Below are 15,027 nucleotides of genomic sequence, written 5' to 3'. Positions count from 1 at the left end.
ATAGAATAGCCTATTTTTCAATTCACGATTAAATTGAACGCTCTCATCAATGTTTGACATGCAATAGACAATATACAAATATTAGGTAGGAGAAAACGGAATGGAGAATAGAATACTCGTTAATAATCTGAAAAAGAATAGAGACCGGTTCGAAAAATCGCGTTATATCCGGCTTGATGTAAATATAAATCAGCGTGCCGATCATAAATCCTGCTGCTGTTTTTATATTTATCTGCTTTTCCTTTTTACATATCGTATCACGTTGCGAACCACGTTCTATTATAGTGGATGTAGCTTGGGTGGCAATAATTTTTCGTTAATGCACACGATGTGTTGACACGGATTGCTATGCAAAAATATACGCTATTGTTTAATACGTACCAGCGTTGTTATGTTTTGCTAACTCAAATAATGTAGTTGAATTATAAATACTGTTTCATAAAAATACTTTTATTCAGATTTTTGGAAAGCAGAGAGAAACCACAAGAATTTAGCTTTTATATAACTCTAAATCAAGTAGCGTTTAACAGTATCCCTACTACCAGAGATAAATCATTACAAATTGATATAAATTTCCGTACTTTACTATTACTTTATACTTTATACTATTTTTACATTTTAATTTTACATCCTGATATTTGTGTTGTATTAATGACAAAAGTTTTTTGGGATAAAATCAACTGTTAGAGGGGGGGGGGGATACCACACCACACCACACCACACCACAAAAACTAAAGTAGCTTTCTATACTGATCCTGTATCAAACTATTGCTACATTTGCGTTACGAATAATACAAATCACCATAGATCGTGTTGGAGATCGCGAAAGCGAGCACGTCCGTCCGATCGTTTCGGGAAAATCAGCAAACTTTTCCTCAATTCTACCGACGCAATTATCCGAAGTTCCGGTTTCCGATTGGCTCATTTGGCTCCCGGATATTTCGTAGGTTAAACTTTTCCACGTAGACCGACTTCGGTGACCTCCTTCCGCTTTTATTGCCCGCATTGCAAATTGGCGGTATACGGAAAAAGCATACGTATGCAAAAGTTTCATTTAAATCACCGAGCGCGCTCAAATAAACCTATCACTACCATGCACCTTCTTCGATGCGAAGGTTTGCGTGTCGCTCGATTGCGATTTCCAAGTCGCCGCTGGAAATTGTTAGTTATCTGAATAGCGTGCAATTTCAATATCGTATTATGAGAGTAATGAGTTTTCTCTTGGCTCGGTTCGCCTTTCATTCGTTCGCCCGTACATTACTACCATATTACCAAATTACGTAAGAAAAATACTACAAAACTTTGTTATTAATTTCAGCAGTGGAAATGTATTATTAATTATGCATATTTGTTGCTTTATTCTGATATATTTATGTTATTTAAACTATTTTATATGCCATATTTTATGTTAAAATTTTATATTTACCGCGATTTTGTGTTAAAAGTAAAACGAGTATCTCCAATAATTTATCTTAAAATTGTCCTCTAGCTAGATTATCGATTAAAAGAATTATTATATCACTTTGTACATTTACGTAATTTAAGAGGGTCTCTCTCTCTCTCTCCTATTTTAATTGCAATTTTAACAACTAACAGTTGCAACTTATTTCCATTAAATTATAAAGTCAGGGATCTTTGAAAATGCGAGTATAGTGACAATCTAACCGACCGACAGACAATGCGAAACGAATACAGCGGACGAAGTTCAGTGGACGAAAGCGCGGAGTGCAAAATCACCGAGGTATCGCGGCTACGCGATATTCGCATACAATACAGCAGGCGCTGCATCGAACGGACAATGGTCCTTTTTTCGTTCAAATGGGAACAAGGGTGAAGGGAGAGCAACGTGGCGTGCGGCGTTAAAGGGAGGACGGACAGCGCGCGTGTACGCGGTACATGGTAACGTAAATCATACCTCGAAATAGATTCGAACGGTCGATCGTGGATTGCGATGTCGGCGTGCCATAAACGCCCGAGCACAAATCCGATTCACTCTGAAATCTTATCTAAAGCCGAGTGCTATGTGCTAAGCCCGGCTCATTTCGTATCACGATTACGTGCTTTAATACGCGGATTAATACTTTCAGCGCTGTTAACGGGGTGACAATATAGCGATTTTTGCAAATAATCTTCACAAATGCAATAATAATCTGCGGCTTTCCGTATAACAAATAATAAAAAAATCTCTCATATATATGTACATATTATACAAAAAAAGAAATTTGATATTAGTTTTTGTTAAGGAATCAAGCATTCTAAATATATTTATTAATTTAATTATTTTTAACGTCATTGCGTACTCTGAAAACTTTTCATTGGATTTCCGCAAATATAAATCGAATAAAATCACACGCAATGATTTTATTTTATTTTATTTTATTTTATTGTTATTGCACGTGCAAGGTGACCAATAACGATGGCGATTTTCCAGATGATACGATCTTCGTTTAAACAAAACGCTTAAACGACAAGCGGGAACGGTCCGATGAAATCGTGATCAGTACGCGCAATGCACCAGCAATCATTGCGCTCGCGATTCGTTTGCTAAACGAATTTGGAAAGAGGACAGACGCGAGTATTGTCCGATGTTGCTCACGTTAAATACGTCGGTTTAATTACCTATTGAAACGCTGTAAACGAAGTTGGGTCGTGCAGATGTTGACAATGGATTCGTTTACTCGAGCGCGCACATAAATCACGCAGCGATGCCATGTCGCGAATTATACTCATTACGATTATGAGAGTTTATCACTTCTACATTGTTAACGAGCTTATTAACAGGCCGGAAGCTATAGTCCGATGATATCACCGTCGCGTGCTATTAGAATGAAAATTCCGCTTTTCATTAAGTGTCACTGGTTCAATTAAAGTAGGATTTTCAATTTCCTGACGGAATATCAATTAGGTACCAATTTTCCAACGACAACGTCCTACTCTCGTTCCGCTAAGGGAAAACCCTGATTTCGATTCCGCTTTAATTACATCTGCCCTACACTGATTGTCTATTATGTGCTTCTAGACGAATCTAACAAGCTCCGAAGCTCTCTTCGCGAAGAAAGCTTTTAGCTGCAACAGTCTCGATCTCCAATCACTGCTCGTATTCAGCATCACTCACATTTTTTACGATTTTTTACGATATTTTGCACAATTTAATATGTTACAATATAATGTTACATAATTCGATTATAATTTGATTCAATGCAACTTCTTAGCAAACTAAATTAAAATTTATTAATATGACAAATATAGAGAAATATTCTTTGCAATTTAAGATTATTCCAAAATAATACTATTAATGTTTATATAATTAGGTGTAATAAAGTAATTTCTTTGTATATTATATGTTAGAGAAAAAAGATTATTTTAATTATAAATATTAAAAAGTTTTTTGATAGAAATTAATCTACGAGTATAAAATAAATTATGCGTTCTAAGCTTGATAAGGCTACGTTTCACTTTTAATCATTAATGTAGAAGCAAGTTAGGTATCTTATAAGAGATTTCCATAATTCGGTGAATGAATAAAATAATGCCCGCGAAGGATCTCCCGGGGATTTTTCACCACGAAGATATTCATTCCAAAATCTCTTGCGCGCAATATTCTCGTTTAATTCGATCTTTTAACCGTCCTCTTCAGATCCTGTGGGATTAGTGACGATGCGAAATTCCTTATATCGCAGCTGTCTCCTCAGTTCTCAATCTGCTCTCCCAATCTCGCGGAACATCATTCGTTGGTGTTCACTCGAATTCCAAGCCTTCTCGATTTCGTTGCCTTTGAGTTTATCGAGCGGATAGAAGTCTGTGTATGCGCCGTATCTGTTTTGCGGTCGCTCGAGCTGCAAAAATTTTATGTGGAAACTGTAGAAACTATCCGCAAGACATGGTATTCTGGCCTCTATAATAGCCCATCTCGGAAATGAACTTTGCAGCTCGTAGGTGGAAGGCGGACATATGAGAATCGATTGCGTTTCTCAATTCGAACACAAGCGATTTTCTCATCCTGTGTTCTTGATGATTATATTTAGCGTACACATATTTTTTATTCGCTGCGCGATATAAAATTAAAATTAATACTTTCGTAAGATAATCAGTAAGATTAAGCTGTGGGAAACGACATATATAAGAAATTTATCAAAATAAAATATTAAAGTTTAAATTTTAATCGTGGCTTGTAGCGTACTTTTTTACGTCATTCCTTGATATTTATTTAATTTCCTTCATTACTTATCTAATTATATATTAATTGTTATTATTTTTTCTATAAAGTACCTAATTACTTTTTTATTTTTTTCTGTTTTTCTTGAAATATTTTTAAAATACCTTTTACATTTTATTATTTTTAACACTTTTATAAATGTTTCATAAATAGTCGTCACAAACATTGCAAAAATTTGTAAAAAATTATAACGTAATCTTAGAGACTTACCTTTCATCGCGTCTTGGTCACAAATATAAACCGCAAAAGGGGCAAAGAGAAAAAAAAGAAAGAGAGAGAGAGAGAGAGAGAGAGAGAGAGAGAGAGAGAGAGAGAGAGAGAGAGAGAGAGAGAGAGAGAGAGAGAGAGAGAGAGAGAGAGAGAGAGAGAGAGAGAGAGAGAGAGAGAGAGAGAGAGAGGGAAGGCAGAGAATGTTGTAACCTTATCGGTGAGGGGGAACACGTAGGTCTAATTAACTTCGCGTCGGTTCCAAGGATTTAATCCCGTGGAAAACTGGGTGCACCGAAAAGAGAAAATGTTAAGACTCTGCATCTTTCGCAATTCCGTGAAATCGCTCCCGGACAAATTGAAGATTTTCGAAGAGCAGGCGAAGTGAAGATGTAGATTTAATTTTTCCGCCGTTGCTCCGTTGCAGTGAACAGTATAAATTTCTTTAGACGGGAAATGAGATTAGATATCGTGAAACGCAATCGAGATTTTCAGCAAAGATGCACTTTGTCAATTATCCTCAGATTATCTTGCGCAAGGAAATAAGATTAATGACAAGATTAAAGGTAATTAAACAAACGATTATTGGGTGAATGATGATACCTTATTCTGTAGAATTAAAAAGAAGGAACTATAACATAATTAATTATGAAGAAACGAATCCTTATTAGGAACAGACTAATTACGCTCCACTGATTACACACTATACTTACTTTTAATGCAAAATTGATAAAAATAACTTTGCTATACGGCTAGTGATGTCATACAATTTTTATAAATGCAGTGCTTTAGAAAAAAATAGAGAAACGTATTGCAAAATATACGTATATCCATGATGGCCCTCTGCACTGCAGAATTTTTATATATTTTAACGATCCGGCTAAAATTTAGCTCGAGAATCACGACAATAAAAGGAATTATATTAACGAGAATATATGTATAACGAAAATACTATTACTTTAATGATATTTTTTATTTTGTGATTTTCGTTACAATAAGGCCATAGTTGATTATTTCTTCGTCAGTGATTAATTATAATTATTACTTATTTCAGTTTTATCAAATGTTATTAGTATTTATTTTTTAAAAGAAAATGATCACTGTAAGAATAATAGGCATATGATGTAACAATTGTAATTATCTGGACATTTTTTCTTACATAGTTAAGATTAAAACATTAACAAATAGCCTTCTAGGTTTAAAACTTTCTATTATATATCGCATTTTATTTCGTAGTATAGAATATCAAAAATATTGAAAAACGGATTATTTTTATAACATTGAATTACAGCCGGTACTTGATTAGTTTGAAACAGTAAAGCAAAATTGTCTCGCGAGTTATTAGCCTTTCAACATGTACGTTATTTTAACTCCGGCGGCAGTAACTGCGGAACGCGACTGAATCATGAAGCGACACTTAACTGCTCGTTGACAAGTTGTTGAATCGAGGCTAAAAAGTAATTACGATGCATACGCGATACGCGTGGATTTCACGAATTTAATATCCGCCGATTTGTCCAATGCCAGTTTAAACGCGACGTGTTATTTTCGGATGGTATGCGTTTACCAAGCCGCATAATTGCTCGCATGCTCATCGCTCTTCTCCGCGATTAACCGTTTAATTTATCGCGACGACGAGTGAAACGTTTGAGCACGGCTATCCCGATGATAGTTACGTAAAACGGATGGACATGTTAGAGCCTGAGTAAAGGTAATTTATCGAGCACTTAGTCCCTACAGTGACGTCATTTCTCGGAGCGTGAAAGATAATCTATCATTGTGCAGCCAGACAATCGTGGATCAGGATTTGCTTTCACGATTAAAACAGTTCATTGAGGTTGAAGTAAGACGAATTGCCAGTCTATAGCACATGATCAATATATTCGTTTAAAAGATACGATTTGACAATTAGCTGGATTGTTGAATATTTTTTCTACAAGTATTTCGATAGATTTTTTTGTGAGAATGTTAAATACGTAAAAAAACTTCCGTATATCAAACATTATATGTACAAACAGTATAAGCTTTAATAAAAATTTAAAAATTTTCTAAAATATTTTAAGAATAGCGTTTACGATATTGCAACGCTCGGATAACTAGATTACAAAGATTTCGATGTGAATACTTACTTATATTTTTATCTCTGTATTGCGGTCGCGCATCGCCGATGAAACATACGAAGAGCACCCACACTGCGAACCAGCACGTTCCCATTTCGACCTGAAATAAGAAGCGATATCCTAAATAGGTTTAATTAAGAATTCAATGGCGCGGCGTACAGCACATTACAGTTTCTTTACGATTGCAATGTTACTGCAGCTTTTGCATGATCTTTTACTCTTAGTAGGTAAAACATAAAATAAGTATTATAAGGAAATTTAATTACGTATGAAATCAACATTTCTTGATTTATTCGATTTAATATGCATGCAATAGCTTACCCAATTACAGAGTTTTTAAAAGTTTACAAAATTTTGATAATTCAGTTCTGTTAAGATCTTGGAAACGTCTACTTTAAATTTCGGTTAAGGTAGCATAAAATAGTTAGAACAGGATCTATATATACATATACTATACATACAGATATGTATAAAGCAAGTTTATCACAATAAATTCTGGTCGCTTTTGCTTGCTCGGAAGGAGCGTCGTCGTTTCCTTACGAAAACTTATCGTTTCCCGTTGCGTTTCTTCCGATCCATTATTGTACTTGTTGTGGCGAAGTTGCCGCCCACAAAAGGATAAGCGTTTTAATTTATAAAAGTTTTAAATTTATGTTGTCTGTTTTACGATTTAACTCTTCGAAATACACGAGATGCCTTTGACATCAATAATATCGCCCAACTGTTCTGCTACTTTGAATACAACGAGTCTTTGATAATTGTATATCTTTCACAACTTTTTTAATAGATTGTCAATCTTTGAGAAATTCATAGCGCAACTTCAATTTTTATTTTGCCACTGCTAGAACAAATGTATTCACTCGCGGCTTTATAGTTTGAGCAAAAAGATCGATGGTTGTATTTGTACGTTTCTATAACTACGCCGGATCATCGACCTAGCTCCGTAATCGCTGAGGGGATAATGCTCCTCAACCATCGAGACGGAGACAATCCTTTGTGGCAATCGCGCGGATAATCGAAAACTGGGAGAAAGAGTATACGGAGTATAGGATTCGCGACGATGGAACACGGGGCTGAATATTTCCGGGTTTCCGGCGGGCACATGCACGGAGATGTTATAAAATATTTCTTTGAGGATTTTGACTGTGCAGAAGATATATATTTCATTCGACAAACGTTTCTGCGCGGCACGTATTCGGATCTCTATATCAGTTTCCACGAATATTATTCGGCAGCCGAGCGCGGAAAAGTTTTCTCCGCGTGAGATGACGACACGATTGGTTTAGCCGTGAAATTAACGGGATTTCGTTGTCATGATGACACCAGCGTGCTTCTGCGTGCGCATTTTATCGCTGCTTCCGAAAGAATACGCGCCGATCGTTCTCGTCTCGTTTCGCGACGTAATATACTGGAACGTCAACTCGAGAACGTCAATCGTTTCTAGACTGAAATCGCCCAGCAAATTGCTGAGGCAAAGATCCGAAGATATAAAAAAATATCGACTGACATTAACGCTCACGGTAGATTTATTAAAAATCTGTTTTCGCATTTTGAATCGCAATTTTTATTAAGCAAACTATTTGTCAGAATATTTTATCAAATTTCTGAAAAAAGCATGTATAATTTTATATTACTTTTTCATACATATATTTAAAAATCGAAGAATTATATATGTATTTTTATACCCTCTAACGTATAAACAAATTAGATAAACAATTTATTTCTAAATTAAGTTAAATTTGATTAACCAAAGAATTTATTTTTTATTCAAATTTAATTATATTTGCAACTCGTATGCCGAATAAGCTCAAATCGGCATTCTTAAGATTACAAGAAGATTAAAGGCACGTTATTGTTAGCGGCGTTTTTGGAAAACGTTGCAGCCGTTCTCGCGTTTCATCCACTCACATACATTTCGTGAAGGAGCGAGCCAGAGTGTGTCCGAAGGATAGACATCTCCTTCCTCGAGGCGGTGGATATATATCCCTTCTGAAGGCTTATCTATCGAAGAAGCTGCCCTTTCCGGGGAAATCCCCCAGACGAGCAGCGTAAAAGTTCCTATTCTCCCTCGAAAGGAAAACATCGTCTAGTACTCGAAGTGCAGGTCCTCCTCTCAACCCCAGGATCATCTCGACCAAGAGTACACGAATACACGTGACCTCGCGTACGCACACACACGTTCACACGCGCCCGACGACGAAATGATACTCGGGCGCGAAGTGGCAACCCCCGCCTTCGAGGATCCTTCGAACCTTCATCGATCACTATATACCTGCCTCAACTTCTCCACGTATCTCGTTTCATGGTTAGCCGGCTCGAAAATATTCCCCATCCCTTTTCATCGCAGTGGGAAAGGGCGACTTTAGTGCCGTCGCCGGGACGCGAAATTTAGAACCCGTTCTACGGAGGTAAATAAAACGTATTCTCGGGTCGTCGGATCATTGAGTTTCTGAATCTCTGGATTCGCTGATCCCAGAATTATTTTTCTCTCACCGTCTATCAATAAAATACGTACGTGCGAATCATTTTAGATAGCTTCTTAAGAACGAAATGACAATATTCTGATTATTCAAGTGTATTCGCATTTGAATCATTCACATTCAACGCTGTATACGGTAGTGCGATTCTTTATTTTGTTTATTTAATATACAGATTTCAATCGACACCATCACAAATTGGAAACTGCACGGCCACTTAAGCAGTATATTCAAGTTAAAAGCAGTAAGTAACTTTACCTGTTGTAATTAATGTTTCGTCTAAGTGTCTTAGTAAGTACGTTCTTGGTACTTACTAAGCTTGAAAGCAGTATAATTTCGGTAAGTTCAGTTATCAGTGCTGGAAACACACGGATCTACTTTGTACATATATTCATAATAATGCGAAAACATAATATACGCATACCATAAGGCATATATGTAAAAATTTAAGGTAGTTACAGCAGTTATCTCGTTTAAGAATAAAAAAGTATTTTGCTAGAAGAAAGACATTAAATAATAACTCTTTACAGACAATTAAACAGCATTATTTTCAATTCAGTTTTTTATTTATAGCATTAAAAATTGAACTAACCAATATAGTTTTAAATTTTAAGTATTAATTAAGAAATAATAAACTTGATTGTAAACAACAATAATCTTCAGAAAGAGAATAAAAGTTCAGGCCTTGCGAATCTCGTAAATCTCGAATGAAAACAGACGACAAAAGAAAAAGGAAGGGAAGCATTGCCAATAGACTCGACGAAAGTAGAAAGTAGAAAGATTTGCGAGACGAATTTCCGCGAGCGACCCTACTGTGTCCGGCTGAGTAATAATTAGGGCTCTTCGTCACTGAGGTGGTAGGCCAACCGGTCCTTCCACAAGAAAGCCTTTCGATCGAACAAACTTCCTTTCGCTAAGTAGCTCTCCAAAGATTAAACTAAGTCTTCATTTATTGCAGAGAAATGCACTTTCTTGAAGAGTGAGAAATGACGATATACACACACAAACATACGTATATTTATATTCATTCTTTGGCTGTTAAAAACTACATTGTTTATAAGTGCGTGAATACACGATATTTATAAAACATTAAAAAAATATAATTATAATGCAAAATATAAAATATAGAAGAATTTTTATTATAAAGATTAAAATTATTAGTGTATTAATACTTTCGACTCGTCACAAAATCTTTATAATAACCGTAAAATATAAATCGATTATTAACTTGATTTGAACTTTTAATTCAATTGTGAATATCGGTTTATGTATGAAATTATTAAAAAGTCTATAATAGTTAATTTATTTAATGTCTTAGTGTTAATTATTCTTAAAGTAAAGCCACAATAGAAACAAGAATCTTATAGTAGCAACTTTTGATAATTTGGATAACGCTAAATAAATGGCAATGTATATGAAACAGCAACCGCGCAATAAACAGAGAGATAAGAAACAAAGCACGACAAAACATACCTGGTATACTTTAAAACTGGGCAATGTTTCACAAAAAAAATAAAATTAAATTATGGGAATTACAATTTTTTTATATAATTATAAAGGCAATCTTATATCTTATCACACAAGTAGTATAACAACGAACAGGTTTAATTTACTTTTATTACTTTAATACAATTATTCACACGTTTATTTTTATTTTAACACTTTCTGAAATTCAACCTTGAAAATTACGCAATGTAGCAAAATGCAGCGTTCCGCAAAATAAACTCTAAAGTAAACAATTTTCACGTCACTCATGGGATTAGAGGATTATTAACAATGGTATGGCAGCAATAACCATAATAAATAGCACTATCTAACCCAGTGATATTGTAGTAGAACAAATATCCGGGAATGACTTTCCCAGAGCTGCGAACGATACTAAAAGTTATTAATGACGGTCTCGGCAACCTCCGTTTCGCCTTATCCTCATGGAGAGGCGAGAATTAAGGAAGGTGCGAACGGACGGAAGGATAAAACCAGAGAAAGATGGAAGTTCAGTTTTCTTCTCTCATAAAAAGTTTCTTGCTTCTTCTCTCTCGCGGTAGCATCCCCTCCGTACATCCGTGCACTTGCTACGCCACACTCTATAGGAACCGCAGTTCTCGTTATTATCTCACCGTTGCCATAACGTCATTCTTAAGCTTTGCTATCGCCCGTCTGCTTTGTCGTTATTGCGCGCCGGAAGCAACATTAAGCACAGGGTATAAATATAAACGATTGTCGGAACCAGAGAGAAAAAGGTGAAAATAACGCGCTACATTTTTGCACCGTAATCGTCGCGCGAGCTCGAAAGCTTACAGGACGACGGTGAACGCGAAACTGTTTATGTACGATGGCAACGCTACCCTTCAATTTCTAACGGAAAATCGTATAGAGAAAGGTAGATGAAGGCAAACATACAGAGATTCACAAGGGATCGATACGCGATGAAACATTAAGATTAGCTCTCTCGGCACGGAAGCGTATCAGTTACGGACATCCTAGCGAGTTTACATAGATTCTATTATGTAGTGATGTAGTCTCGTTTACCAGCTTCTCACATATATTAATTAATGCAATTACAATGATACGATTTAGATCGAGCGAATATATTGAAATTTTAATAAATTCTTCGTTTAATTTTAATAAATTCTGATTTTGATATGTATCAACATGAAATCTTTATTCATGATAATTGGTATAAAATATTGAAAATTCAATAATGTCAGAGATTATAAATACATTTTAAAATTATGTCACTTCTCTATCTTAAAGTGAATTTGAACGAAGTTGCGAGTTTCATTTTCAATTTTACCGCAAATGTTACCTCAATCCACAGCTTTCTTACCACTGACCGAGAGTCATTGTGAAAAATTGGCTCGGGTCAGACATTGGGATTCCGGTTAGGGATCAAATCGTAACGAACCTTCGATTCCGACCTCGCCGGATAGCTAACAGAAATAATTCTAAGAAATGGGAGGGGAACGGAAGCGAATAATCCGTCGTGGCACAAATGACGGCAAAATCGATCCACGAGCGACAAAGCCGTCTTACGCCCGGCCGATATCGGGAAGTAAACCGGAGCCGTTCTCTTCACGATGTTCCCGGGGAAAAGCTTTAGCGACGATACGCGCGGATATCTGCGGCCGCGTCTCCTCTCCCTATTTACTCGCGCGGAGGGGAAAGATTCTCCTCGGTAGGAAAGAAGGGAGCGGCAGGAGGAAATAGAAAATGCGAGGCGTCGAGTAGAAGAGTGCCATAACCACCCTCGAACAAGTCCTCCTCCCTGCATCGATTCTATGCCTCCCTCGCGTATATGCTCGTCCTTCAGACCATGTCTTTTCAGACAATTCCTTATTTGTACCAAATGCCTTTCGAAATTCTCCTGGCCACGCGCACGTCGACGTGTACTTAAGGTTGGCGAAGCGAGGTAGTCGAAGGGGGTTGAAAAAAAAATGAAGTCAAAGGGAAAATAAATGGCGGTTTGAATAATAAAGAACGTGATCGTTGAGATGTTAGCTACGTCGTCAGTAATGCTATGCGCAACAGTGTTTGCATAATAGTTACATGCTAGCTATGTCATTTTCTGGTTTTAAAAAAGCAGAATAAATATAGAAATTTTAAAATGAGAGCCGATATATTTAAAGCAAACTAAAATAATATTTTTTCTAATCAGTGATGACGCTTTAATGGTGGCGGTCACATATAAGTTATATGCTGCTATAGATAAGATTTATGATATTAGTAAAAGAAAATTGCATAAACGCAAAACAACATTTTTTATTTAAAAAATACAACAATTTTATGTAATAATATTACATTATATGAATTATTAAAAAGCTAGAGTGCTATTTTTAATTTTCTGTTATTTATTTATTGCATTGTAGAATATAGATTAAGAAATACATGAGAGATATTTTTAGTATCTATTTCGAAGGCGGATAGGATCGAAGCAAGCAATAAAGAAATACGACAAGTATTTCGTCCTCTGTTTCCTTTTGTCGCGGTCGCGATGGACTATCTCGAGACGCGCCCTTACGTACCGCCAGTTTATTTCCGGTGGAAGTGGAGAACGTATTATAGTGGATCGCACGGTGCACAGAGGAGTGCACGAGTGATAAAATGGTGCACCTAGTCAGACACATCGAAGGATTCGCCGTTATCTTACTCCTTTTTTTGTACGTTATTTTGTTCCGCACCCCATCTCAGGACCCGCCCTTTTTCCATTACATCACTCTACCGCTCGCGCTGCACTGATTCTAGATACATGTCGATACGAGTTTGGGAGGGGGATGAGATTTTGAAGATACATAACAAACAAGATATACCAGAGAAGATATTATTATATAACAACGTAAATTCTTCAATACAATCTAAGAAACAGTTACGAATTTTACAGAATTTTATAGTCGCAACAATCGTCTTGATTTATTGACAATGTTACCAGTTGAAAATTTTAACGTTAGATTTGACATTACCGCGAAGGATACATTTAGCACAGCTTAATAATAGAATAATAAATTTGATGTATAGACGCGCGAGCTGCAAGTAATTTTTCGCGCATCACGGCAGCGTTCCGACGCGTGTCGACGCGCTCGTTTCTCTCGCACGAGTTCACCGAGACGCGTGTAATAATCCGGAATAACCGAGAAAGCGGAAAATGCATTTACAGGCGCTGCTCTTTGGTCCCATGGGAGCCGTTTCCAAGAGTTCGCATTTTCCTTTGATCTACTTCAAAGTGTACGCCTTTAGCCCTCCCCCCTCTCTCTCTCTCTCTCTTTTCCCTTTTGCTCACGGGTTATCGTGGCGGTTTAAGAGTATCTTGCGCCTAAAAGTAGATTCAGCGTACAATGCCCCAAAGGTATCGTTTATGCCAGAATGGCGAGCGAAAATCCAACTTTAATCCAATTAAAACACACCTTCCCTCGAGCGTCTGATAGTGCGCTGAATACAGTTTAACTATTTAGTCTGTCTTTAGTCTGCCCTACTTGTTAGAAACTATTTCCCGACATATTAACAAAGTTAAATGGCAATTTACATGCAATTGTTGTCTAATAATAATACGACTAAGGGAGCTTAATACTCATGAAAAATTCATTAAAGAACGAGTAAACTAACTGCAAGAAACACGGATGTATAGATCGATAGAAAATAAAACTGTTAGCGAAATAAATTGCTTAGAAAAAAAATACTTAGGATCAACATAACATTTAACGTAACTTAAGAGTTGCTCGGTTGCCACCAGTTTAAAGCAAGCATGGGGGAAACGTTGCGGAGAGACGCTATAATCGTAAATAAATGACGACTACTTCGAAAGTGAATTAATGAGTTTACCGCAAGTCTGCAACAGGAATGAGGAGAGAAGAGGGTGTCGTGTGCTCCCGCACGACACGTGCACATGGAGACAATTAACTGTACGCCAGGCACGCAGTTCTCATAGAAAGTAAACCGAGAAACAATTAACCGACCTCGCCACGAATGAATCTTTACTTCGCGTGTAAAGCGAAAAGTCTTCTTGCTCGATATAAAATTAATTCAAAGCGTGCATTTATATGATGTGGAAAAATATTTATAATATAGTTCGTCAGGGGCAACCACGATTAATTTACAAATTGCATCTTTATTTAAAAAAAAAGTATATATAATTTATTTTTTTTAGATTTTATTTATTATTTTATAGAATTTATTTATTATTTTTAGAATTTTATATTTGTCGTGTCTATTTTGTCTGTACTTTTAAAATTGGTTTTAAATTTATTTTTTGTATAACATACAAAAATATATTAAAATAACTTATTTTTTAGTGTATTGATCATGGCAGGAATTTGTATATTTTAAAAAATCAATGTAATGATTAATAAGATTTTAACAACTTAAAATCGCCATCGTGACAGTATTATCCGTCATAAATCGCAATTATTTCTTAACTCTGATAACAAGAAAATCGCGTTGTCTCTAACACTCGGACAATTGTTACCGGTGAGTTTAATAAAAAAGATCCCCGTAACATGGCCTTTTTCTCACGGCG

General features: G+C 36.2%; 1 protein-coding gene across 1 annotated transcript in view; it reads right to left on the bottom strand.

Annotated features, from left to right (window-relative positions):
- The window catches only part of LOC139767927 (uncharacterized), a 96,773-nt gene that overhangs the window by 66,340 nt on the left and 15,406 nt on the right, over window positions 1–15,027 (bottom strand). Inside the window, exon 2 of the mRNA XM_071697678.1 lies at window positions 6,553–6,643. Within this exon, the coding sequence (XP_071553779.1) occupies window positions 6,553–6,637 (85 nt within the window). The 5' untranslated portion in view covers window positions 6,638–6,643. The remainder of the gene's footprint in view (window positions 1–6,552; window positions 6,644–15,027) is intronic.

The sequence above is a fragment of the Temnothorax nylanderi genome, unplaced genomic scaffold, assembly GCF_030848795.1.
Source record: "Temnothorax nylanderi isolate EJ_2023f unplaced genomic scaffold, tnyl_v1.0 TNYL_tig0002_pilon, whole genome shotgun sequence".
NCBI classification, from domain to species: Eukaryota; Metazoa; Arthropoda; class Insecta; order Hymenoptera; family Formicidae; genus Temnothorax; species Temnothorax nylanderi.
Note: the sequence above shows the minus strand (reverse complement) of the source record. Positions and strands in the feature narration are given on the sequence as shown.